The sequence below is a fragment of the Thamnophis sirtalis genome, unplaced genomic scaffold, assembly GCF_051295495.1.
Source record: "Thamnophis sirtalis isolate CommonGarterSnake01/CBP01778 unplaced genomic scaffold, rThaSir2_p1.2 scaffold_5, whole genome shotgun sequence".
In the NCBI taxonomy this organism is placed as follows: Eukaryota; Metazoa; Chordata; class Lepidosauria; order Squamata; family Natricidae; genus Thamnophis; species Thamnophis sirtalis.
The window spans coordinates 138,527,934-138,553,643 of record NW_028261385.1 but is presented as its reverse complement, the minus strand read 5'-3'; the positions used below and the strand labels follow the sequence as shown (position 1 = coordinate 138,553,643).

General features: G+C 36.2%; 1 protein-coding gene across 1 annotated transcript; it reads right to left on the bottom strand.

The window, feature by feature from the left end:
- Positions 1 to 15,562: 15,562 nt before the first annotated feature.
- On the bottom strand, positions 15,563 to 22,275 carry RAD51AP2 (RAD51 associated protein 2). Its single transcript, XM_087717050.1, has 4 exons — positions 22,160 to 22,275; positions 19,518 to 20,332; positions 18,796 to 18,891; positions 15,563 to 15,681 (listed from the first exon to the last, which is right to left on the bottom strand). The coding sequence occupies exons 1-4, from the start codon at positions 22,273 to 22,275 to the stop codon at positions 15,563 to 15,565; spliced, it is 1,146 nt and encodes a 381-aa protein (XP_087573176.1).
- Between the last annotated feature and the right edge of the window lie 3,435 nt (positions 22,276 to 25,710).

Here is a 25,710-nt window from a genome sequence, read left to right as displayed (position 1 = left end):
TGTTTGAATATATTAATTGCAAAACTGTTCTTGCCTATCTGGTGAGTTTTTAGCATTCCCAGAAGATATCTTCCAGTATCTTGAAGTGAGATTGCTAAAACCTCACAAAATATGAGAATCTTGTGCTATTTTAAAGCAGCTTCAGGAGGAACCTTGATAATGAGAAAGGATTCACAAAATACTACTTTCTTTTCTTGGAATAGTATGTTCCAAGAATACTAAGCACAAGTAACTAGTAAATTAGCTTAATTGATTGATAACAGTCTATACTGGGTCACAGTCACAAATTTTATGAAGATATCTTCTTTCAAGGACAAATCAGAAGTTAATTCAGATCCATCACAGGAGCCAATTTCTTAAGGAACATAAAACTTTTAGCTGGCAACACATCAGTGCTGGAACATCTGATTTAACTTAAACTACTCTGTTGATGCTTCCTACTCGTCCAGCTTCTGCCCACCAGGTTCATTAGCGCCTGCACTGAATTAAGTCTTTTTAGATCAGTGTTTTTCAACCTTTTTTGTGCAAAGGCACACTTTTTTCATGAAAAAAATCACGAGGCACACCACCATTAGAAAATGTAAAAAAAATTTAACTCTGTGCCTATATTGACTATATATAAAGTGTTTTTCCCACGGCACACCTTACACTATGTCACGGCACACTAGTGTGCCGCGGCACAGTGGTTGAAAAACACTGTTTTAGATGAATCAGACTAAAGCTGTTAAGAAACATCATCACGTTTCAATAAACAGCTGAAAAGAAGCAAAAAATGCCTAGTTTTATTGGAATGTGGATAGATCAAAAGAAGATCAAAAGGTGTTCCTAACTCATTTAACAGGTGAGCAAAGGGATTGTCAACTGATCTGGTCTAGAACTTGTAAAATCTGGAATGCTCGTAAGTCCATGACAGTAAAGGTGTATGTGCATTATCAGAGATGAAGTTTTAGGATTCACCTTGTTTTATTTGTTTATTATCCATTTATATTTCCTATTAGCTGTCCATCTTCTTCAGCAAGGAGGTCTGTGTCAGTGGTGGGATGCGGATTCCGTTGCAACTGGTTCACTGCACATGGGGCCGGGCATCCTAGTCGGGCACACACGCTGCGCACGAATGCACATGCCACCACCCTCCAACAGCCAGCTGCTCGGCGGAGGTCGCACAGGCACCATATGCTGTGCGTGCGTGGCCAATTGGCCGGTCACGTTATTAATGCAGGTGGGCGGGTGGGCCAAACAAGTCACCGTACCGGTACAGTGGCCGCTGCTCCCGGCTATGACTGGTACGGCCATACCGGGCCATATCACCCGGAACCCACCACTGGTCTATGTGGTGTTTAGCGGTTCCCAACAAAGCCGCGCTCGACTAAACCGCGCCCGACTAAACCGTGTCGCTGACGTCATCAACAGGGCGACAACAGCGCGGAGACAGAAGCACGCTGTAAACCCTAAACCTAAAATTAACACCTAAACCTAACCCCCCTAAACCTAATCCTAAACCTAACCCTAAACCTAACCCTTAACCTAACCCTAAACCTAACCCTTAACCTAACCCTAAACCTAACCCTAACTCTTAACCTAACCCTAAACCTAACCCTTACCTTAAGTTGAATCGGCTTGCTTTCAAAGCGCTATTTAAAGCGCCCTTCTTTCTCCGCGCTGGCTGTTGTCGCCCTGTTGATGACATCAGCGACGCGGTTTAATCGGGCGCGGTTTAGTCGAGCACGGTTTTGACGGGTCACGGTGTTTAGCTTGGTTCCTGTTTCTCTCTCATTCCATTTCCATGACCTCCTGTCTGGTAATCGTTGTTTGTTCATTGTGAGCCGCTTCAATAGTAAAACTGGTGACTGAATCCCTAACGAAGAAGGAAAGGTGCTGTCACAGAACAAATATTCCTGTTCTTGCAGCCATGGGATATATTTTCCTTAAAATTATCGCAACATACACATAGTATAGCTGCCGTGTTACTTCGTATTTAGGAACAGAAAGAACGCAATGGTTTTTACGTCACACAGAGAAAATTGCTTTCTTCGGGAACAAGATTGCTTTGTTTGCTAAAACTAATAGTTTACCTTGAAAGACTATAGAATGCTGCTTTCAGGCTATTGTCAGTGGAAGAATTCTGCTTAATAGAAGAAGCAGGGAAAGAAAATGTGTAAGTTGTTTTCAGAAGGAAAGTGAATGGCATTTATTTTAATTTAAAGGTAAAGGTTCCCCTTGCATATATGTGTTAGCTACTCCTGACTCTAGGGGGCGGTGCTCATCTCCATTACAAAGCCGAAGAGCCAGCACTGTCCAAAGACATCTCTGTGGTCATGTGGCCAGCATGACTAAAAGCCGAAGGTGCATGGAACGCTGTTACCTTCCCACCAAAGGTGGTCCCTATTTTTCTACTTGCATTTTTACATGCTTTCGAACTGCTAGGTTGTTAGAAGCTGGGACAAGTAACAGGAGCTCACTCTGTTACGTGGCACTAGGGCCGAGCTGCCAACCTTTCTGATCGACAATCTCAGAATCTTAGCCACTGAGCCACCGCGTCCTCTTATTTTAATTTACCTTTACCTAAAAAGAAAGGGTTTGATGAGTCAAACTTTGTCAATACAAGGAAAATAATGGAAATTTGAATTATTTCCATATTTGTTTTACTGTTTGATCCAACTAAACCTTGCAATTCACCATGTTGTACTTTGTTAATTGGACACACAAAGGAAAGATAATGGCTATAAAACATGGCATTCACAACCACTCCACAATTAGGCCCCATTGATCCCAATGGAAACAATTTGATTTTAGAGGTTTAGTGTTCTTGATGATTTCTGGTGATGACATTGGGATTATGGGATTCAAATAAAAATGAGCAAATTTATTTTCAGTTCATCCCTGCTCCATACATTTCTAGACGTATTCTTTTCTTTCAAGCTTAAAACCCAAGCATACATATTAATGATATTATATGAAATGCTCAAAATCATTTCTATTGGGTAGAATGAATCCATGAGCATTTACTTACCATGTTTATCTGAAAATAAGCCCTCCCTGGATAATCAGCCCAATTGGGCTTTTGAGCGCATGCGCTAAAATAAGCAGTCCCCCGAAAATAAGCCCTCCTCAAAAATATTGCAACACAGCAGCAGCCATGAGATGACCACGCTCTCCACCTCCTGCACCTTAAAAATAATAAGACCTCCCCGAAAATAAGGCCAAGCACTTATTTCGGGGAAACATGGTAGACTGTATATGGATAGTGTGATACAGGAGAAAATGAAAATAATATGTATAAATTAATATTTCATGCACACTTAGAACCCTCTCCAGATGAGTTGCTCGAGTATTATTCACATCTTTCTAATGGAACATAAAGCTCAAGCAGATTAATATTAAAATGTCTATATGTTGGGTGCTGATCTGGATCCTTTCTACGGATTCTTTTTTATTGGCCGTTAGTTCCTCTATCTCACATCATCACACAAGTGTAAATAAAGTACACATACAGTAAGCTTCTTGAAAACCATTGCAGTCCTTGAGCTCTGAAAAAGCAGGGGCAGCGAGGGAGGCAATAAAGTGAACTGAATGAATTAACTTCTTGGATTTGAATGTCAAGAAACACTAAATCCCCAGGAGGGAAGAAGCATTCAGAAATGATGGGACATTTAATTGATCCCAAGAATAAAGAAGATTGGGAAGCAGAGGAAACTATCTGCTTCATTGAAAACTCAGAGGAAAAACAGACAAATAGGGGGAAGATCTATGCATCTTCTTGGTATGGAAAAAAAAATTAGCCTGAAAGACGGTTAGAAAATTGGCAGTTAAAGCAGCTGAGGATTGAAAAAATGTGGAGAAAATTGCCCAAGAAATGTAGTTAAATGTTAGGAAGTCTAGATAACAGAATTAACAATGAATTGAAATGCAGCAAGTCCATGAAAGGGAGATAGAAGATAACAGACATGATCTAAATAAATAAATGTGAAACCATCAGAAAAATACAATATGTAGCAAGCTAAACATATAATTGTCTTGTGGCCCAGTAGGATCCGGTTGAGCTGCTGATGGACTTGGATAGCGAGGAACCATATGAGTCTGCCCTGGACAATGTGGAGGACCCTGGGCAGGGTTGAGACTCAGAGCAGGGACCAGAGAGGCTGGTTGGCCACCAGGAGGCGCCTAAGGCATGGAGCAGTGGGGAGGATCAAAGGCAGTTTGTCCCTGATGCTAGATGGAGAAGGGCTGAGAAACGGAAGCAGCAACTCCGTAGGCAGACTCACAGAAGATAATTAAGCACAGGTGGTTGTGGATTGGCCCCTCCCAAGAGAGATTATAGGTGAGGCGTTGGGAGGGGACATTTGCAGGAAACAACCGTTCAAATTAGTAGTTAAGAAAATCTATCTGTGTATTTAGCCGTGTCTGTTCGTTTGAACTATTTGGGTTGCTGCAGAGATACTCTATTGAACGTGAGTTGCCTGGGCCCTCAGTCAAGGATCTGTTATCTCAGTGGCAAACAGCCAAGCCTGTGTTCTGGTTTATTCACAGGCCGGGGGGGTCAGAACATTATTGTTATATTGGTCCACTTGTATTCCTGGATTTAGAAAAGCCAGGGTCATTTTCAGATTAAGAAAAAAAGCAGCTGTGTAAAGTAGAGGGGAGGAAGTTCAATGAGCTGATGTGCGTGTAGCATTTCCTTCTGTTTGCCATTTCTCTGCTTGAAATGGATCCACCCACCCAACGCTTTATAGTAAATCATGAGCAACTTGTATTTAAAAGTTGAGATATTACCTCCTGTGTTTTGCTAAAACAACCCAAATATGTCTTTACTGATTTCATAGGCATATAGGTAAAGGTAAAAAAGTAAACGTTTCCCTCGCACATATGTGCTAGTCGTTCCCGGCTCTAGGGGGAGGTGCTCATCTCTGTTTCAAAGCCAAAGAGCCAGCACTGTCCGTAGGTGTCTCTATGGTCATGTGGCCAGCATGATTAAACGCCGAAGGTGCATGGAACACTGTTACCTTCCCACCAAAATGGTCCCTATTTTTCTACTTGCATTTGTATGTGCTTTCGAACTGTTAGGTTGGCAGAAGCTGGGACAAATAACAGGAGCTCACTCCATTACGCGGCCCTAGGGATTCAAACCGCCGAACTGCCAACCTTTCTGGTCAACAAGCTCAGCATCTTAGCCACTGAACCACCGCATCCCTTCATAGGCATATATCCCTTTCAAATAAGGCCTATTCTTTAAAAACAGAAATATCTGGTGACCTAATAACTGTTTTAAGATTTATCATTTATATCACTCGAGCCCTTGTGATCTCTAGGCTGGAATACTGCAATGGGCTCTACATGGGGTTGCCCTTAAAGTGCATCCGGCGACTGCAGTTAGTCCAGAATGCAGCCGCGCAAGTGATAGTGGGCGCACCGCGGTTCGCCCACGTTACACCCATCCTCCGCGAGCTGCACTGGCTACCTGTCGATCTCCGGGTGCGCTTCAGGGTATTGATGACCACCTTTAAAGCACTCCATGGTAGTGGATCTGGGTACTTGAGAGACCGCCTTCTGTCGATCACCTCCCTCCGACCGATTAGATCGCACAGACTGGGCCTCCTCCGAACTCCATCCGCCAGTCAATGTCGACTGGCGACTACACGGAGGAGAGCCTTTTCTGTTGCAGCTCCGACTCTGTGGAACGACCTCCCCGTCGAGATCCGTACCCTCACCACCATCCAGACCTTCCGCACAGCCCTCAAGACCTGGCTCTCCCATCAGGCCTGGGGATAGGTTCCCAATTTACCCGCCCGAGTGTTGACTGTTGAATGCAAGTTGTGTTTTATTATTTTCTTTCTTTTGTTCACATATTGTTTGTCTTTGATATTGCACCCCCTTCCCTGTGATTGTAAGCCGCCCTGAGTCCCCTCAGGGAAAAAGGCGGCCTATAAATCTTAATAAAATGACTAAAAATGACTAAATCACGGATATGCTCCCAATCACCTATTTGTTTTGTTTTTGATACTGTTATTGTTTTAACAAAATCCCCAAATATGGTTTTTCAGAAGCAAAATATTTCTGTGCAGACTTTTCCTTCTTGTTTTTCAACGTTAAAATTGTTGTGCAAGAATTTTGCCCAAATACAATTGACCTTTTTGTGAAAAAAACACATTTCATTTATAAAAGTGCTTAGGATAATCTTCCCTGCTGTTTCTTGACAAGCTTTTGAGAAAAAAGCAATGGAAGGAAGCACTCTGCATCACATTGCTGATTATCTTTATATTGGCAGGCAGTTCTCACAAATGTAGAGATAGTGAATATTTCACTTCCTTTTCTCCACTTGTTGGACTGTCAGTTCTAACCAAAATAAAAGCTAGTAATCAAAAAAAAAATTCCTGCAGGAAAGACTGGCAACATACTCCACAATCTGACTCTGAAGAAGCTTTAAAAGTGAAATTATACATTAAAAGCTCCAATGGAGACATTAAAGTGCTTGCACAATTTACTATTTCTTTAGTAAAATGTTTAGCTATTTTCTAGATAGTGCTGAAATACCTTCCAACAGCTCTCAATTTTTCCCATTATCAAACTTTTTCTTGATCTACTAATGACAGAAGTCTAACAGTTCCATATATTTCAATCAGTATACTTTGCTGTTGTGGCCCAGCAGGAGCCGTTGGAGCTGCCACCAGACTCCGACAGCGAGGGGCCCTATGAGTCGGCTCTGGAGGATGTGGAGGACCCTGGACAGGGTTCCGACTCCGAGCAGGGCGCAAAGAGACTGGTTGGCCACCAGGAGGCATCTGAGCCTTGGACCAGTGGGGAGGATACAAGGGAGAGTGAGCCGGACGCCATCAGTGAGTTGTTCCTGGATGCTCGGCACCGAAGAGCTAATAGGCGTCAGGAACAGTTGTGCAGTTACAGGAGGTAATTGCACTCAGCTGGTGGTCATTAGGCTCCTCTCCAGAGTATAAAAAGACTGCTTGTGCACACGCCGCTCTTGCAGAAGTCAACACAGGAATTAATGTCGGAGAACATTATTGTGAGCCTGGCAGGCTGGATTGCTGCCATGGTTTATCTGTGCTGGATTGCTGCCCAAGCTTGTCTGTGCTGGTTTGCTGCCAAGGACCTGTCTGTCTGTTAATTAAATGCTGTAACTTATCTTTGGCTCGGAATGTGTGTTGGTGTGGGACGAGGGAGGTCAGAACACTTTGCCAACACAGATTTTCTTCTTAACACTGTTTAGTTTGGCTCTTAGTTTTTCAGTAGGACCAGCAAGTCTCTTTGTCATCTACTTCTGTCTTTATTTGAAAAGGTATTTTTCAATTTCACCATGTTAATATGTGAGACATTGTAAAATTTATAATCACGATGTTCAGTCATGCTTGTATTTTGCTAGAAGACAGACCTTCTGGTGAATTAATAGTAACGAGTTTCCTTCTAGTAGAAAATAAATGTAAGGTCTAAATTAATTGGAGAGGGGTAGAAGAAAAGTTGCTTTGGTTTATGTTTTTTGAATAGTGATTTAAAAAAATACAAAAGCCCTATGATAATGACATACTGCTATAATTGACAATATCTAACTTACTATGTTGCATTTGTACTGGGAAATGTTTTAATAATCATTATCATATCTAAGCAAAAGCTATAGTGTCTGATGTGGAAGTATGAATGAGCTTTAGTAAAGATCTGTATCAGTCAAACAATTGTAGATATGCACTAATCAAAAAGTTTTCAAGCTGGAAAGTTGCCCAGTGCAACTTTGATCAATTCAATTTGGCTTCTGAAAATAAATTATGATCCAGAAATCGAATTGCTGTGCTTCCCACTGGCTCTCAGAGGATATTGACTTTTAGTTTTGACCGTTTTTCTAAAGCATGAAATTTACAAGCATTATAATCCAGTATGAGAATATCATATTTCAGACACGTTGAATTGCCACTAAAATCTCTGAGCAAACTTGGAAAATAAATGGAAATGAAAGCATGTTCTAGAACAGTGGTTCCCAAACGTGGCAACTTTAAGACTTGTGGACTTCAACTCCCAGAATTCTCCAGCCAGCTCTGCTTCTTGGAGTTGAAGTCCACAAGTCTTAAAGTCGCCAAGTTTGGGAACCACTGTTCTAGAAAATCCTTTATTTCTTGTTATGGGAAGACATTTGTATAAATAACATGTAGAAAATATTTTAATAAATAATGCCAGCAAAAATATGACCAGTGCAACATTGTTCGTGGAAGTCATTTTTCTCCATCACAGTGTATTTTAAGTGATACAACAGGGGGTTGTGCATTTCCGAACCAAATATCAACTCTGCAAATCTCTATTCGGATTACTATTAATCCATATGTAACAATATAACACATGGCTGAAGAAAGCACTAATGGATATAAAAGCTATGATAAGATAAGGTAAAGGTAAAGATTCCCCTCACACAAAGAGGTGAAACTCAAAAAATTAGAATATCGTGCAAAAGTTCATTTATTTCAGTAATGCAACTTAAAAGGTGAAACTAATATATGAGATATGACTCATTACATGCAAAGCAAGATAGTTCAAGCTGTGATTTGTCATAATTGTGATTATGGCTTACAGCTCATGAAAACCCCAAATTCACCATCTCAGAAAATTAGAATATTACATGCAATCAATAAAACAAGGATTGTACATAGAACAATATCGGACCTCTGAAAAGTATAAGCATGCATATGTACTCAGTACTTGGTTTGGGCCCCTTTTGCAGCAATTACTGCCTCAATGTGGTGTGGCATGGAAGCTATCAGCCTGTGGCACTGCTGAGGTGTTATAGAAGACCAGGATGCTTCAATAGCGGCCTTCAGCTCTTCTGCATTGTTCGGTCTCATGTCTCTCATCTTTCTATTGGCAATGCCCCATAGATTCTCTATGGGTTCAGGTCAGGTGAGTTTGCTGGCCAATCAAGCACAGTAATCCCACGGTCATTAAGTTTAAGTTTTATTTTATTTATATGCCGCCTTATTCCCAAAAAGGGACTCAGGGCGGCAAACAACTTAAACGGGCAAGGGAAACATACAAGTACAAAATAGACATTTAAAATGATCAACAACCACACCTGTCGAGAGGGGAAGGGAACTCATCAACCCCAGGCCTGCCGACACAGCCACACAGGTTTTAACGGCTTTTTGGAAAACAGGGAGAGAGGTGAGGGTCCGAATCTCCGCGGGGAGTTCGTTCCAAAGGGCCGGAGCTGCAACAGAGAAGGCCCTCCCCCGGGTCGTAGCCAGATGGCATTGGCTAGTGGATGGAACCCGGAGGAGGCCGAATTTTGGTGCTTTTGGCAGTGTAGGCAGCTGGAAAATGAAGTCAGCATCCCCATAAATCTCGTCTGCAGAAGGAAGCATGAAGTGCTCCAAAATCTCCTGGTAGATGGCTGTGTTGACCCTGGTCTTAATGAAGCACAGTGGTCCAAAGTCCTGTTGCTCAGTGGTTCAAAGTCCTCTTTTCTGATGAGAGCAACTTTTGCATCTCATTTGGAAACCAAGGACCCAGAGTATGGAGGAAGAATGGAGAGGCCAATCAAGCACAGGAATCCCACAGTCATTGAACCAGTTTTTGGTGCTTTTGGCATGGAACGCTGTTACCTTCCCACCAAGGTGGTCCCTATTTTTCTATTTGCATTTTTACATGCTTTCGAACTGCTAGGTTGGCAGAAGGTGGGGCAAGTAATGGGGGCTCATTCCATTATGCAGCGCTAGGGATTCGGACTGCCGAATTGCCAACCTTTCTGATTGACAAGCTCAGTGTCTTAGCCACTGATCCCCTTTTATGATAAGATATTTCCTGCTTAATGGAAACTATAATTTGCTGGGTTTTTTTTAAAAAAAAACCTCCTAAATAAACCCAATAAACACGAGCTTGTTAGTCAATATTATAAAAGGCTTCTATGCATTGTTTTGTACATTTCCAAGAAATCTCTGAAAAGAAAAATGGAATATTGTACCAGGGATAATTTGCTATGCAAATATCTCCTGTCATTACAGTCCTTATTTTGTCAGATTATTTTTAGGATTTCCTTCCTAGTATGTAAATTTTACAAGCCAGGGGGGCAACATATGGTTTAATTTTAATATCAATAAAATATTTTTGTTTGAGTTGACAAATCAGGAAAGTTAATATATCTCTGCAGTTTATAAAAGCACTTAATTTACATAATTGAATTATTCATAACGTTTTGAAAATTCTATTAATCATTTGCATATGTGATGGGACATAAGCATCTTGTGTTGTTGTAAATATTCTTAGACGTGTTCATACAAATTTGTATACATAAATATGAAATACAATTACTTATAAAACAGTATTTAAAATCAAGTGCTTTAATATATAAGCATTATTACCTTTAATTTATGTTGATTTGAGTTGTTTGATCAGCAGTTATAGGTCAAGAATATCCTTCCATATGAAACTAAGATCTTCAGGTATGCATTTTTGTACTTAAGAAAGCAAGCCAAAATTTAATCTAAATTCAAAGTTTACAACAAGGTTTCTCTACCCTTTATCATAATATTATTTATTTAGCTTTAGAAGTTTTAGATCACCTCAGTCTTCTGACTGTGGGTAGTGCACAAGAATTTCAACGATCTTAACTTCTAAACAATCACATAAATAAAAAGAAGTGGAATAAACAAAATCAAATCACTTGTTACCCTAACATTTTAACAATACAGTATGATGTTGCACATTTGTTGGCTCTGTCAAAACTAAAATCAATCAAACAATAATAAAGCATAAAACTGACAGCTTGGAGATTTATTTTGGATTTGACCAAAGTTCTGTTTTCTTACTGGCACTAGGAAGCAAAAAGAAAAAGAAGTGATTTGCTTTTGTTTTAACAGAATGGAGAGAATAAGACCCTGTGAACTGTAGCATATCATCGCCATGTTCCAAACCTCAAGTAGCATCTGCAGGTGGGTGTTCAAAAAGCTATCATTGATATTGATTGACCTGGCTTGGGAAAAAAAAACCTTTAAAATTAACTTTTGAATGGCTTCACTTTATTTTACTAAACAATGTGTGATAGTTGAATCTGCAAGGCCCAAAACATATGTTGAATCACCTGACTCCATCATTCCCAGGAAATCTTTTAAAAAGCCCAGTTTTGGCTATAGGAAGTGCCAGGGATATCAACTATAGATAATGTTCCATTTCAAGGTTGCTTTAAGGCATCTTTATTATCCAAGTTATAATCACTTTGGGGTGAAGACCTTGTTCTCATGAGGCAACTAGCTCACTGGGAGATAAACTAAGAGATAGCACTTCTAGAACAGGGGTGTCAAATTCACATTGTCACGTCATCATCACGTGACATATCGGGACTTTTTCCCCCCTCCACTAAACTGGGCGCCATGGGCATGGCCAGGGCATGACACATCTGGCCCATGGGCCGAGAGTTTGACAGCTGTTCTAGTAGATAAAAGAATAGAAAGCACCGTGACCATATCATACGTGTGAGTAAAAGTGTAGTTCTATAGTACAGATAGTAAAAGTGCTGTAGCAATTTGGGCTAGAAGAATGAAATAGCTGAGTGGTTTAGACTAGTCTGAAATTATTTCTTTTTGTTGATTTCAAAATAGCATCGTATTACATTTCTAGCTTCAGTAGGAAGCAAAAGAATCCCATTACAAATTTGATGCTACAAAAATGAATCAATGTAAGAAAATGAATACTTCAAAATGTTTACTGCTGATGCTAGATCTATGCTCTTTTCCATGCTGGTTTGTGAAGGATTATTGATCAATTTACTGCATCTGTACCAAAATAGTTATTGAACATTATCCCAGAATGGAAACAGCCAGAACAATGCGTTTGCACACAAATGGAATGTTCCCCTTAAACAATTTTTGGACTACAGGTAGTCTTTGATTAATTACCACAACTGGGATTGGCATGTCCTTTGCTAAGCAATAGAGTATGGTAATTAAGCAAGACATCACATGCTAACAATGGACTTACCTAATTTCCACTGTGTTCATTAAATGAAATAGCTCAGTTCGTTGAGACATCACATGACTACAAATTTTACTACTAGCTTCTCCAGTGACTCTACTTGTCTGAAGCTAGCTATCAAGTGTGCAAATGGTGATAATGTAATTGCAAAATACTGTGATGGTTGTAAACACCTGTCAGTCGCAATGCACCTGAACCTCAATCATGTACTGCAGGATACTGCAACAGTGGCAAAGACCAGTCATAAAGTTATTTTTCCAGCACTATCAGTCTCTAAATTGGGCATTTTTAAAGCAAGAACGACTTTTAATTCCCAGTAGGTTCTTACTTTAATAAAAAATGACTAATACATTCAGTATAAACATCTGATGTTTCTACTCACAAAGAGGAAATCATATGATGGCATCACAATGGCAATATTATTTAGCCTTCCAAAATAACCTTTGTCTGATATTGTTTTTCCTTTATTTAATAGTAATTCCTTGAGTCTTCCATTTTTCCCTATAGAAGTTAATTCATTTATCTGCCTCTGAATCTGTTTGTCTGAATCCTTCTTAAAAGTGTGGCAGCCAGAGTTGGGCAAAATATTCAAAAATTCTGACCAAAGCAGAATAATGTGGAACTGTTACTTTCTACAAACTGGAAACTATGGCCAGACCATCACTTCTTAGTCTGTTCTGTACCCTAGAATGCAATTCATCTGGTTCTGGAGAGTAAAAGCTTTTCAGAATGAAAGATAATGTCTTTTTCTCCTGATTTTTGCCATTTCCTAGAACACATACTTCTTTTTTGAAAACTGTAATTGTCCCTTTGGTATCTTCTTATTTAAGAATTCCCAATATGCTCTGTACCTATCCCTACAAGCGGCTCATGACTTGGAATGAGTACTGTTGATCTAGGAAAAACCTGGTTCAATTTTATCTTCAGCTCTGAGGGAGTTCTTGTTTGAAAAATTGGAGGAAGAAATAATGCATATACAGGACTTACCTTGAGTTCTTGGAGAATAGCTAGGATATACAGTATATCTAACAAATAAGTCTGGTTATCATTGCTCTGATTTCATTAAAAGCCATGTTTAAAAAGTGTGTTGACTGTACTCAGATTCAGTTTTATTTAACATCAATAACTCTCACATCTTTTTTCCCCCACTTTTTTTCCCATGTGTATAGTCACTTCCACTACTGTTCCTACTTCACTCCTCAACTAAGTCTTTCCCATTGGCTCATATCAAATCGAGAATAGCAGCTACTTTTCCATTGTCTCCGGGAGAAAGTTAGCAGCAACACTGTTTGGGAATTCCTGAAAGTAACATGTTTGCTAAAGTTTATTTCCCATTAGAAAAGAGAGAAAAAGGGCATTCTTCCGAAGTCTCTATGTTCTGTGTCCTTTCTTATTGATGCCCTAACTCTATACTCAAAGTTTTTGGCAAAAGATTTAATGGGGAAACATGAACTACATACAATATGAATGCTATGCACAGGGATTTTAGGGGACAGTTTTATTCTTTTGCTTCAAAGAGAATGTTGTTATGGTAATTCTATTCAGATTGAAACGAACCGTACTCCCAAGGTCCAGTAATTCAAAAATAGCCTACTGTCACATTTGTCTAATGCAGCTGGTGTGCTATTGCCTAATCCAATTTTCTAACTAATATTGGTCATGTGCAATTATATGGAGAGCATATCGTTTTAAGCATCTATTAATAAAATGCTTCTTTTTAGGGGGCAAGATGAAGAGAACTGTTTTTCTTTTTAAAAATGCTTTATTTAATTTTCACTTTCATAATAAACAACGCTATTTAGTGGCCTCGTTTTCAGAGATGAAGTAATCTGAATAAAATGAATAATACATTTCAAAACTTTTAAACACTAACTCACAACAAATATCTATAATGAATACCGGCAACTTTATTTCGGTATATAGTTTCATCCAATATCAAATTAATGTAATAACTCATTCAAATCTTACAAAAGTTATTATAGAACACTAACATTTTTATGCTGAATGATTGTAATTCAGAAATCACATGAACATCTTATAGAGTTTAATGCAGGTATTTATTTAACTCATAAGTTTTCTAATAACTACATGTTTTGATTGGGTTACAATGTTTAAGTTTCTATAGTTAAAGAAAAAACCTGAAGCAAGCCAAACACAGTTTATTTCTTTCAAATAAATATATATCATTTAGCTCTCAGTATGTTTTAGTAAGAGTTACTTCAGAACTTACAAATATTAATTTTTGATAAATTTTAGCTATTTCTCTCATTCATATGTACTAAATATATATTTATTTATTTAGGTCCAGCTGCTTTTAAGTCATAGAACTAATTTTACAAATCTGATTCATGGGATTAATTAATTTTAAAAAGTTGAATATTTTGGAGACAATTCTAGGTAGAAAAAAGATATCTACAAAGTTTATGGAATTAGCCATAGATGAAAGGGTAAAAAGAATGAAATATTATGGAAATATTGACTGGAGTTTTCTTTAATTTATTCATTGCCTCTGACAATTTTAACTTAATAATTTAAATAAAATGAACCACATAACTAAACATGTGATCCTTAATATAGGCATTGAGGCATTAAAACTATGCTGTTAACATTTTGTTCCACTGCCTTCTTTGTCATACATCATTAACCCCAAATAATAAAAAATTATAATAAAGCACAAAACTGACAAAATTGAACATAAAGATGTTTTAATTCTTATAAAATAAGGGACTAGTTTAAAAATATAGCTAAAATGGATTCTTGCTTTCAAGAATAATAATAAATGCCAAAATAGGTTTTTATCCAACCTGAAGAGATTTATCAATTAGCTCTAATGATGTAGAAATATACATAAATATAATTTTTTTAGTGACACATCATCATTAACTCAACTTTGGCAGGGAAACATTTCAAAAATTACTTAAGCAACTTGTCAGAGGAAGTGGATACAATGGATAAAAACCATCCATGCCTAAGAGTTTGGACTTAGAGCATGATAAAATATGATAGATGGCCCAGAACACTATTTCATAAACAGTCATCCATTAACTTTGATAGCAGTTCAGAAGAAAGAGGTAGAGAATGAATGCACACTTCCTCTTCTCTTCTCAGCAATGTGTTAGCACTCTGTATACTAGGTACTGATACATGGATCATTTTATGAGCCCTTGTACATGAGACTAAATATTTAACAGAAATATCCATGGAAGAAAAACCCTTTTAATCTTAAGAATATTATACTAAAAAGTACCATTAAATAAATATGGCTCAGAAGATTCCATAATGCTTTCAAATGAATGTACAGCTTGACTATTGGTAGGTATTTATTAAACTGCTATAAAATATGACACTACATCTGTTTTCATTAATAAATGAAAATAAGCATATTTATATATCTCAGATTTCTATGCATTTCAGTTTTATAATGACAGTATGGTACATACATTTCACAGAATACTTTTATAAGCAGTTAATTTTAAAATCACAGTAAATTTATAGACTGGTGTTTTATATATTACAATAATAATGAAATATTTGAATTATGAATGTTATAACTATTTTAAACATTTAATGAAAAATAATCTTTGCTTAATATGCTGTTAATAGTCCACTATTTTAAATACGGATGAAGCTGCTTGAGTTTAGCTTTCCTTGACAATCCAACTCTTAAAGGACCGCAACATGTTTTAAGAGGCTGTATTCTTATAATTCCACTGAGTAAACAGTTTCCTATATTTAAAAGAACAAAATTTTGAAACCATATCATGTGTGTATTTTCATTATCTCTTATCAAACCAGTTTGATGGTTATCTTGTAGAACCCAAAACAAATTTCTAGAATGGCAACCATAACAAAGGAAATATTGATGTTTCAACTCCTGAACATAAAACAAGAGAAGTAACTATTCTCATTCCCAGTCAAGTGCAGTAGTATCCATTTTTTAGATAAATTATTTAGAACATGGAGGAACATATAGGAAAGCTTTCCTTTACAAAAAAGGACATTTTATCTTTTAGAAACATTTTCTTTTAGAAAATGAGCACTATAGAATCCACTTTCTCTGTTTTGGTGTGATCTAATTCTCTCATATATGCTCAATTTTGAGTGACTGTGGACAACTCCATCTAGTCTTATTGATAAAATGCAAATGGGTACAGGTAGCCTTGACTTACAACAGTTCGTTTAGTGACAGTTCGAAGTTACAATGGCACTGGAAAAAGTGAGTTATGATTGTTTTTTACACAATCATTTCAGCATCCCCAGGGTCATGTGATCAAAATTTAGACCTTGGCAACGGACTCATATTTATGATGGTTGCAGTAACCCAGGGTCATGTGATCACCTTTTGTGACCTACTGACAAGCAAAGTCAATGGGGAAGCCAGATTCACTTAACAACCATGTGAACAACTTAACAACTGCATTGATTCACTTAACAACTGTGGCAAGAAAGATTGTAAAATGCGGCAAAATTCACTTAACATCTCACTTAGCAACATAAATTTTGGGCTCAATTGTGATCATAAGTCAAGAACTTCTTTCCTCTTCTAGACTGATGTTTGGATTTCCTAATTACTCCATTCAATTAGTTCCCAGGTCCAACCCTGCTTAGGTTTTCAAAGGAATTAGAGAGTTATCGAGGTAATAAAAAGAGACAGTATGTTTTTCTCACACCTGTGAGAAAAATTTCTATTTTTCCTGTTATCAAGCCACCAAGATTCAGCTATTTTTCATCCACTGAAAAAGCTATAGCTGAGAGTGGTTGTCATCATGGTTAAGTGCTCTGTGTATTAAAAATATTTTATATCAGCTATATGCCTTTGTTCAGATTTAAATTATGCAGAATTTTATTTCCTTAGTGACAGGGTTTTTTTTAATCTACATTTTAGCTGATGGTATGATTAGCTATGCCTCAGCAGTTGCTTTCAATGTTAAAACCAACATTAAAGAAGGGTAATTTTACCTTTAGAGGGAAAAATTAGATGGTTGTGTTTGGCCACATACAATATGCTAGGGAGCAATGAACAGAGGTCAGGTTAGAGCTAAATATGTTGGACACTATTACCTACATATTGTTATATTTTATTATGAGATTTGGCTCAACTATCAATCCAGCTGGTCCCAGCACATGAAAAGGATAAAGGAGATTATTTGCATATAAATTAGGAAAAATATCCTGGTTCCACTGCACTGAAATTGTAACTATTGGTACAACTAAGGTAAAGGAGAAGTAGAATTTTAAAACATTTTTTCCCTCTTTTCCATGAAATTTATATCTCAAGTTGTCTTTACACTTTTACACAAAATCTATCCAGTCCCATTCAAAAACAAGTTTAAGGCAGTGATTAGAAATAGAAGTATACCAGGTAAAAATTATCTAGAAAAAGGCTTACTGTTTACATGGCTTGCCAATGCCACAGGCTACTTTACAAGGAATAATAATGAATGAAAATTATATATAGTATGTGATCAGTGTTTGCTTTGCCACAAAGGTAACAAAATGAATGAATGAACAAAATGAATGAGTGTCTTTTTCATCCTGCATTTCCCCGCCTGTCCTCTCCATATGATCTGGAGGATCTTTCTATCCCCAGGAGGAGCTCTGTGGATATGTTATCAATGGTTTTCTTTTTCAAAGTTTTAAAAAAGATATGAAATAGACAGGAGACTTTATGGTTTTTTATGGTGCGCAGTAAGACTGAGTATGAAACTGAATTACGTACAAATAATGAACGTGTTTTTCTCCGCAACTTAGAACTGAGGAGAAATTTCCTGACAGTTAGGACAATTAATCAGTGGAACAGAAGTTGCCTCCAGAAGTTGTGAATGCCCCAACACTGGAAGTCTTTACGATGTTGGATAGCCATTTGTCTGAAATGGTATAGAGTTTCCTGCCTAGGCAGGGGGTTGGACTAGAAGACCTCCAACGTCCCTTCCAACTCTGCTATTGTATTGTATTGTATTAAGTAATTACTAACAATGTAAACTTTTACTGACATTTGGAAGAGAACAAATGAAAGTATGAATGATAAAGTAAGCTAATTTTTTTCATTTATAGCCAAGGTGGCGCAGTGGTTAAATGCAGCACTGCAGGCTACTGCTAGATCAGCAGATCAGCGGTTCAAATCTCACCGGCTCAGGGTTGACTCAGCCTTCCATCCTTCCGAGGTGGGTAAAATGAGGACCCAGATTGTTGGGGGCAATATGCTGACTCTCTGTAAACCGCTTAGAGAGGCCTGAAAGGCCTATGAAGCGGTATATAAGTCTACTGCTATTGCTATTGCTATTATAATACATAGATGAAACAATGGAAAAATAGGTGGTTGAAAGTATTGAAATTTATACTACTTCATAATATTGAAGAAAACTTTTTATAAAATGATGTATCATTGGTATACAACATCAGAAAAAATATTTAAGAAGACAGGAATATCATGTTTAACCGATGTGTAAAAAAGCTAGAAAATATTGGATTCAAATACACATTGTTGTGGGGGGATTTTAAAGATTAATATACAATTGAGATTTGGGAGGGGGGAACTGATGGATGGTTGGAAAAAGAACTCAGGATACTTTATTTCTGTATATGATAACTGCAGCCAGATGCCTACAGATGCACAAAGATGGAAAGATTTGGAGGAGGAATGGTTGGTGAAGATCTCTTGTTTGAGTTAAAATAGTATTCATATTAAAGTGTCCGAATTCAAAGCTCGGAACCCAACAAATCAACCACAAATTCACATACTGTATATTAAAAAAATATTTACTGCATAAATTAAACTAAAATATAAATATATAAAAGTGAAAACCTTTAAATGCTAAATTATTATAAGGCATAATTTACCTCTTTCTGTTGTTAAATTACAGCTTCCTTCTTTCATGAATGTTTGAGATACGAATGGAGGTTTCCAAGAGAAAGATTGTTTATAATGAGCACATTCTTAAATTTGAAAAACAAATTCACAAATTATACAAATTACAGTTATTAATAGATCAATTTGAACATCACTATATACCACACACTAGGTCTACAATGTAGCAACTATGTTGTACAATATTCCTAAACTTGATATAATAAATATATAATATAGACTTCATACATTATATATATATTTGATCTAAAACATAGCAACTACACTAAAAAAAACCTGATACTTTATTACATCTTTTCCACTATCAGTGTTGAGTCGACGTATTAGCTTTTACCAAACCTGATCGCCTACTACAAATTAATGTGCCAAACATGACTTATACTAATGGTTTGCACTGGGTCCCCTTTTCTTTCTTTTTCTGCCAATGTGATCTGAACAGCACCATTCACCTGCAATTTAATATTTATAATGCTTCCAGTATAGTGTTGCTTGGTGGAAATTGTTCCTATCATCATTCAATGTCCCAATGTTTCCTTTACTAATCAAGAGTAACACCCATTGTCAATCCAAAAATAAAGCTACTACTACCAACATCTTCACAAATATATATTTTAACAATTATTTAGATTTGAAAGAGATTGTGCATCTTTTTTATACTGCATACCTCGTACTATTACATAAAAAATTTACTTACTTTCAGAAGATGAACATAACAATTCTTCACCTGATAGATTTGAACTATAGTTGTGGGGTATCTTTTGCTCTCCAAATTGTATGTTCTGCTTAAATGAGCTTTTTTTATAGCTGTTTTGCTTTACCCCAGAAGTGCAACTCATAGTAATATCAGTTGTGGAAATGACTGGATTGATATTTCTGTTAAGTTGATCTGGTGTGTTGTCAGAAGAATTTAGAACATGAGATTCTTTCTGGGGAATATTTATTACTGTTTGTGACAGGCTATTTTCATTTTCCTTACTAATTTCATTGAACATATGAAGCTCTTCCAGTACTAACTCAAATTGATCTCTTCTGTTAGTTTCTGAAGAAAGATGCCATTTTCTTGAATCTTCAAAACCTTTTTGTTTTGTGGAACATGAGGCTGTTAATTTGTCCACAGAATTAATAGACTTTGCACATTCCTCTTTGAAATGTAGCACACGTAAATTCTGAGACTGATTTCTTTTGTTTTCATAGTTCTTCTCTGCAATAGCACATTTTGTCTTATTTACATCCTCAGCAGTTTGGTTTATACATATTATTTCTGACATAATAGTGCCACTGAACAAAATATTGTTACTACCCAAAAAGTTCATATTTTCTATTGCTTTAGCTTTGGATGCCTTAAAAACATTTGAAATCCATGTAGTTTGATATTGGTATTGTAAAACACTCTTAATTTTTTCAAATCCAAAGCACCTTGGTTTTGTTCTTTTTCCATACAGGGAAGTTTTACTCTGCTTTGTTTCTACACTGATCGCCATATTTTGGGTTAGACAAAGGTTATGAAACCTGTTGGGAGTAAAATAATGGTTAACGTGTAAGGAATGTTTAAAAAGTCTTTTGGAAATTGGGGGGAAATTACCATTAATTTTGTGCTTTAGCCATTGCCTGTCTTTGAAATATTGAGATGTCTTATTTTTGCTTTCTTGTTTTAAAAGACAACTACCATTTTCACATAACTTGAGTGGCACACAGATATAAGTTAACGTTTCAGAATGACTTATAGTGAATCCTTTGTCAGCAGTTATGCATCCTTTGCTATATTTTTCATCAGTAATTATTACATCTCCCAGGACTGAAATGTGTTCTATTTCCTCCTCTGAGTAAGAACTGAGGGAAATTTTTTTATATGTATCAAGATGAGATTTTCTATCAACAAAATCACATGGATTATTTTGGTTATGTTTATGATTATTATATTGCGCTGAATCCATTCTTTCTTTATTACCTGTTACTATATAATTTGGGACATATTTGTTATTTGTACAACTAAGGCTATTTCTAAACATTCTTTTTTCCCATTTGTTATCTGCTCTTAAAACAAAATAAGAATGTTTAATTTTTTTAGAAGAAAAATTACTGGTTTGATTGCAAGTTTTTCTATTTTTATTTTGAATAAATGGTTCCATTGTAACTATTTCAAGTTTAAATTTTTTTGACTTTTTAAGCTTGATTGGAATTAAAAACAGATAATTTAATAATCTCAAACTATCTGCCAAATTGTAGAATGTTTCAGGAATATACAGGAATTGTTTCAGGAATATTCTTTCCCATAAAATAATATTGAATTTTTTACTTTGGATATTTTGATTATTAGAAAGCATTATTTGGCTTGTTGTTTGTTTTTTCCCATAGCAAAGCATTGAAAATATATCATCTTCCCTAATATCTGTAGGACATAAGAACCATTCTTTTGTGTCTTCTTCATTAGATTTTTCTGTTTGTTGGTGATTAATTTGACTTATGTGGTTGAGTACTGGAATACCATTTTCTGTTACAGTACTGAAACGATATATTCCTTTACTTTGTAAAAATAGCACAAAAGCAATACCTTTTGTTAATTTAATATTTATTCCACATTTTTTTGAATGAAGTGTATGCATGTGCCGAAATATTTTGTTTCTTCTGAAATTCTTCTTTCCAGAAAATCGTTTTTGCTTTTTGTAGGAAAACATATCACTGTTCTTGTGTAAAATATTTTTATACCCATAGGTCCAAGATTCTAAGTCTGACTTTTTTCCATTCATAAAATAGTTAAATGGCAAACAGAACTTTAAGACTTCATCACTATTTTCATCACTTCTAACTGGTTTTGAAGTAAGATGTTGCTCTTCTGACCATAACTTTTTACACACGTGACAAGAACCTGAGTCCTTTTCTTTATTTTGAAATTCTGGTACATCTCCAAATAAAGATTCTATTCTTGCAATAAATTTTTCTGCCAAGATAATATAAAAAAGTATGCCTCTTGTTGGGCATACATTTGTCTTCGACATATTAGCAGTCTTTGTTGCTGTTTCACTTTCTTTTGCATATGAGACCAAAGATTCAAGTTTTATGAAATCTGAATTATTTTTCTTTAACGTGCAACTACCATTCCTGGTACAACTATTAGGAGGCCATTTTTCAATGTACAGGATATTTTCTAACAATCTGGATTGTAAATTGGCATTCATATACATCTTGAAATTTGCATGTTGTCTTATACTGTTTTTAAAATTTGTACTGCTTTTCTCTCGTAACTCTACATTATGCTGACTAAAATTCCATAACATTTTAGGAAAACAGAGAAATTTGTTTGCTGATTTTTTATCTTCACTGCATATTTCAAATAACTGCTCCTGCCCCTTCTCAAAGATCACTTGATTACTATCAATTTTAAATTTCTTTGGATATGGTTCTTCTCTTTCTTCTGGTGTAGCTAAAGCTGTTTTTAAACTAGAGTCATCCATGATGTATTGTCAAAAATAAAATGTAGAAGTTATCTGTTCTGGAATGTTAAAAACTGACACAAGAAAGTAGTGCATTAGCTTTCTAAAGGAAGCTGTATTTTCCTACCAGAATTTACTGTCATCTTTCAAAGCCCTGTTTTGGGTGCCTACAGTGAGTGGCTACCTGTGATCAGGAGACCTCTTTAATGATAGCTGCCCTACTTCTGAATGTCCTCGCCAGAGAGGTGCAACTACTAATCAGAACACATCAATAAATCCCAGATCTCTTGCTACTTCACAGCTTCAACTTGATTATTCAGCTTGACTAGGCAGTAGACTCTCTGCTCGGTTTGGTTCAATTAGAGTCAGTTTTGTAGACTAGAATGTAAATCAGATACAACAGTAATCATCCACAGGCAGATAAAATGACCATTATGCCTTCAGGGGTTTAAGAGCTAGCTTCTTTCTTACTCCTTTCCAGATTAATGAGTCTTTGGTACAACACTTGACAGCCTTGAAGTCAATTGGTTATTGAATGGCTCTTCTGATCTGGAACCTCATTCACTCCTAGGTTTATAGTACTTTCCTTTTGGTACTAGGTAAAAACATAAATAACATAGTAAAATGTAATGTATATTTACAATGTTCATATTATATAATAATTGACTTTTATTTTCTCTTTTAAACAATTATGTTTAAGATCCAAATCTTAAGATTTTAATTAACAATCTTATTAACATTTGGATTTATTAAGATTTGTTATTAAGCAATGATTAATATAAAATGACATTTTAAAAATTGTCAAAATGTATACTGACTAGTTTCTGAATCATCAGGTTTACATTCAAGTTAGAAAATAACAATAGCTTAGTACTGTAGATGTAATATAGAGATAATCAAGAAATCCTCTATATAAAGTTAGGCCTTTTATCCTAATCAGTAAAATGTACCTGCTAATACATATGATTAAGGTTGGATTAATATCAAATTAAAACCAAAATGCTCTCATTCACGTTTTAATTACATCCAAAAAAATCTTTTTATCCAAAATGACCTTACATTCATTTTATTATTAGAGTGTGATCTTTTTTTTAAGGGTCATCTCAAGGCATCAAACATATTGAATACTCATGCCTCCTATTTTCCATAAAACAACCAACGTCTGAGATGGGTTGGGCTGAGAGAAAGTCACCTAATGCTTTCATGCCTAAGGGAGGCCTAGAACTTACCATCTTCTGGTTTCTAGGCCAGCACCTTAACTCTTACACCTAAGCTTAATTAAATTTTAATTTGATTTAATTGATCTAATGACATTTTTGTGTCAGATACAAAGAGCAGCTAATTTTTAATACTTTCTATTTATCGCATTACAGTGAAAGAATTAACCTACAACGTTAAAGTACTACAAATAAAAACAGAAAATAATTTGAAAACTTAGAAGTTTCTACTTTGTACAAAATGTTTGACCTTTTATTTCTTGCTGTTTTAGAAACTAGGAACCAATTAAAAAAAATGAGGACATTCCAAACACATGCAGTTTTTCCCTTATGGTTATTATTACAAACGAATTATCTGTATATAAACATCTGTGCAAGCAAGGCTGCGCAGAGAGCATCAACTAGACCATGGATATGTTGGGAGATCCAAATGTCTCTCTGATAAATTGTGGAGTTATTTACAACAAAACACTCTTTTCTTTTCAAATCAAAGATACTGTATCATGGTACAAATAGAGAAAGCTTTTGAAATTATTCAGTCTTCTGCCTGAAGGTACTGCCACCACTTAAAAATTGTTCACGTTAGGAATTCAGGCTTAAGGTCTTTATTTTATCTAGTGACATGCTGTGTTTCTCAAAACAGTGTCATTATATATCCATAGACTGGGGCTGAGATCTCAAGGCTTAATGAGTGAGTGGTAGGCCCATTTTTTTTATATAAAAAACCGCACACACAACTCAGGCCCTTTGAATAGTTGTGATTAGTTGTCATTTTACATCTAACAGCCCTCCAGCCATCACAAAACAAACATATCCGGCTGTTTACCGGTAATCCTAGGAGGTTTAGTGCCAGATACACAAGGAAAATCCCTCCAATTCATTTTCAAGGCCCTCAAATCTGGAACCAGTCCGAGGATCTGATACTCTAATACAGTGTTTCTCAACCTTGGCAACTTGAAGATGTCTGGACTTCAACTCCCAGAATTCCCCAGCCAGCGAATGCTGGCTGGGGAATTCTGGGAGTTGAAGTCCAGACATCTTCAAGTTGCCAAGGTTGAGAAACACTGCGTCTAATACAGTGTTTTCCAACTTCAGCAACTTTTAAGTTGCGTGGACCTCAACTCCAGTTGAAATCCCCCACATATTTAAACTGATTAAGTAACACTGCCTTAATATTCCTTATCAACACATATCAAGAGAGATAAAAAAAGGCTGTTTCCAGGTGTTTTTGTTCTTTGGGGCAAAGAACAAAAACACCTGGAAACATAAATTGCAGTTTTATAGAACAATGTTCATTTCCTTTAGATCTAAAAAAAGGTATCTAAGCTTTTGGAATTCTCCAAGTTCCTGACTTAAGATTCTATTTTTGAATTCTAGAAGGGTGAAAACTATTTGGGACCTGTCAAAAGATGGAAGTTCTTAAAATTGCTGGGAGACTAAACTCCACAAGGGGGGGGATCATGAAATTCCAATGAGGGGGAGGAAAAAATAATAATAATAAAAGATGGAGTGGAAGGATAAGCCAAAAAAAAAAAGCTTACCACTAGAACATGCTTAAAATGCCAAGGGCATCTTTCCTATACGAGTTATTGATAGTTTGGCACTAAAAAGGAGCCATTATCATGGGCCGGTGGAGGGGAGAGGTGAGATAAACAGTAAATAATTTTTACTCAACTACAATAATAAGGGAGAAATGTTAATGGGTAATATTTAATGATATACACAGGTGTGTTATATTGGGGAGGGGGGAACGCCTAGATATTTTACTTAACTGATATTTTACTTCAGTTAAGTATGTCATAAAAGTGTAATGTTTTATATGTCATAAAAGTGTAATGTTATTGGAGGTTTATTGTAAATTGCAAAGGAATGCCAGTAGATTGGTTGTGTCTTTAAATACAAATGATTCTAGATAAAAACATGTTTAAATAATGGTAACTAAATGAAAATTGGGGTTACAGGGATAGTAAAATACAATTTTTTTTTCTCTTCTGACTTAAAATGTACAACTCGATTTGAATGAAGTATATGTAAGGATTGTGGAAGAAACGCACGGAATGTATTTGTAACCGATCGATACGCTTTCTACAAGATGTAACGAAAGATGGTGTTTTTTGTGTGTGTTTTTGTTTAATTAAAACAATTAAAAATTTTTTAAAAAAGGAGCCATTATCCTGCTCCCTAAACTGTTCAGGGTTTGTTGCTGTATTTTAATGCTGTGCCATATTCCCCAGAATCA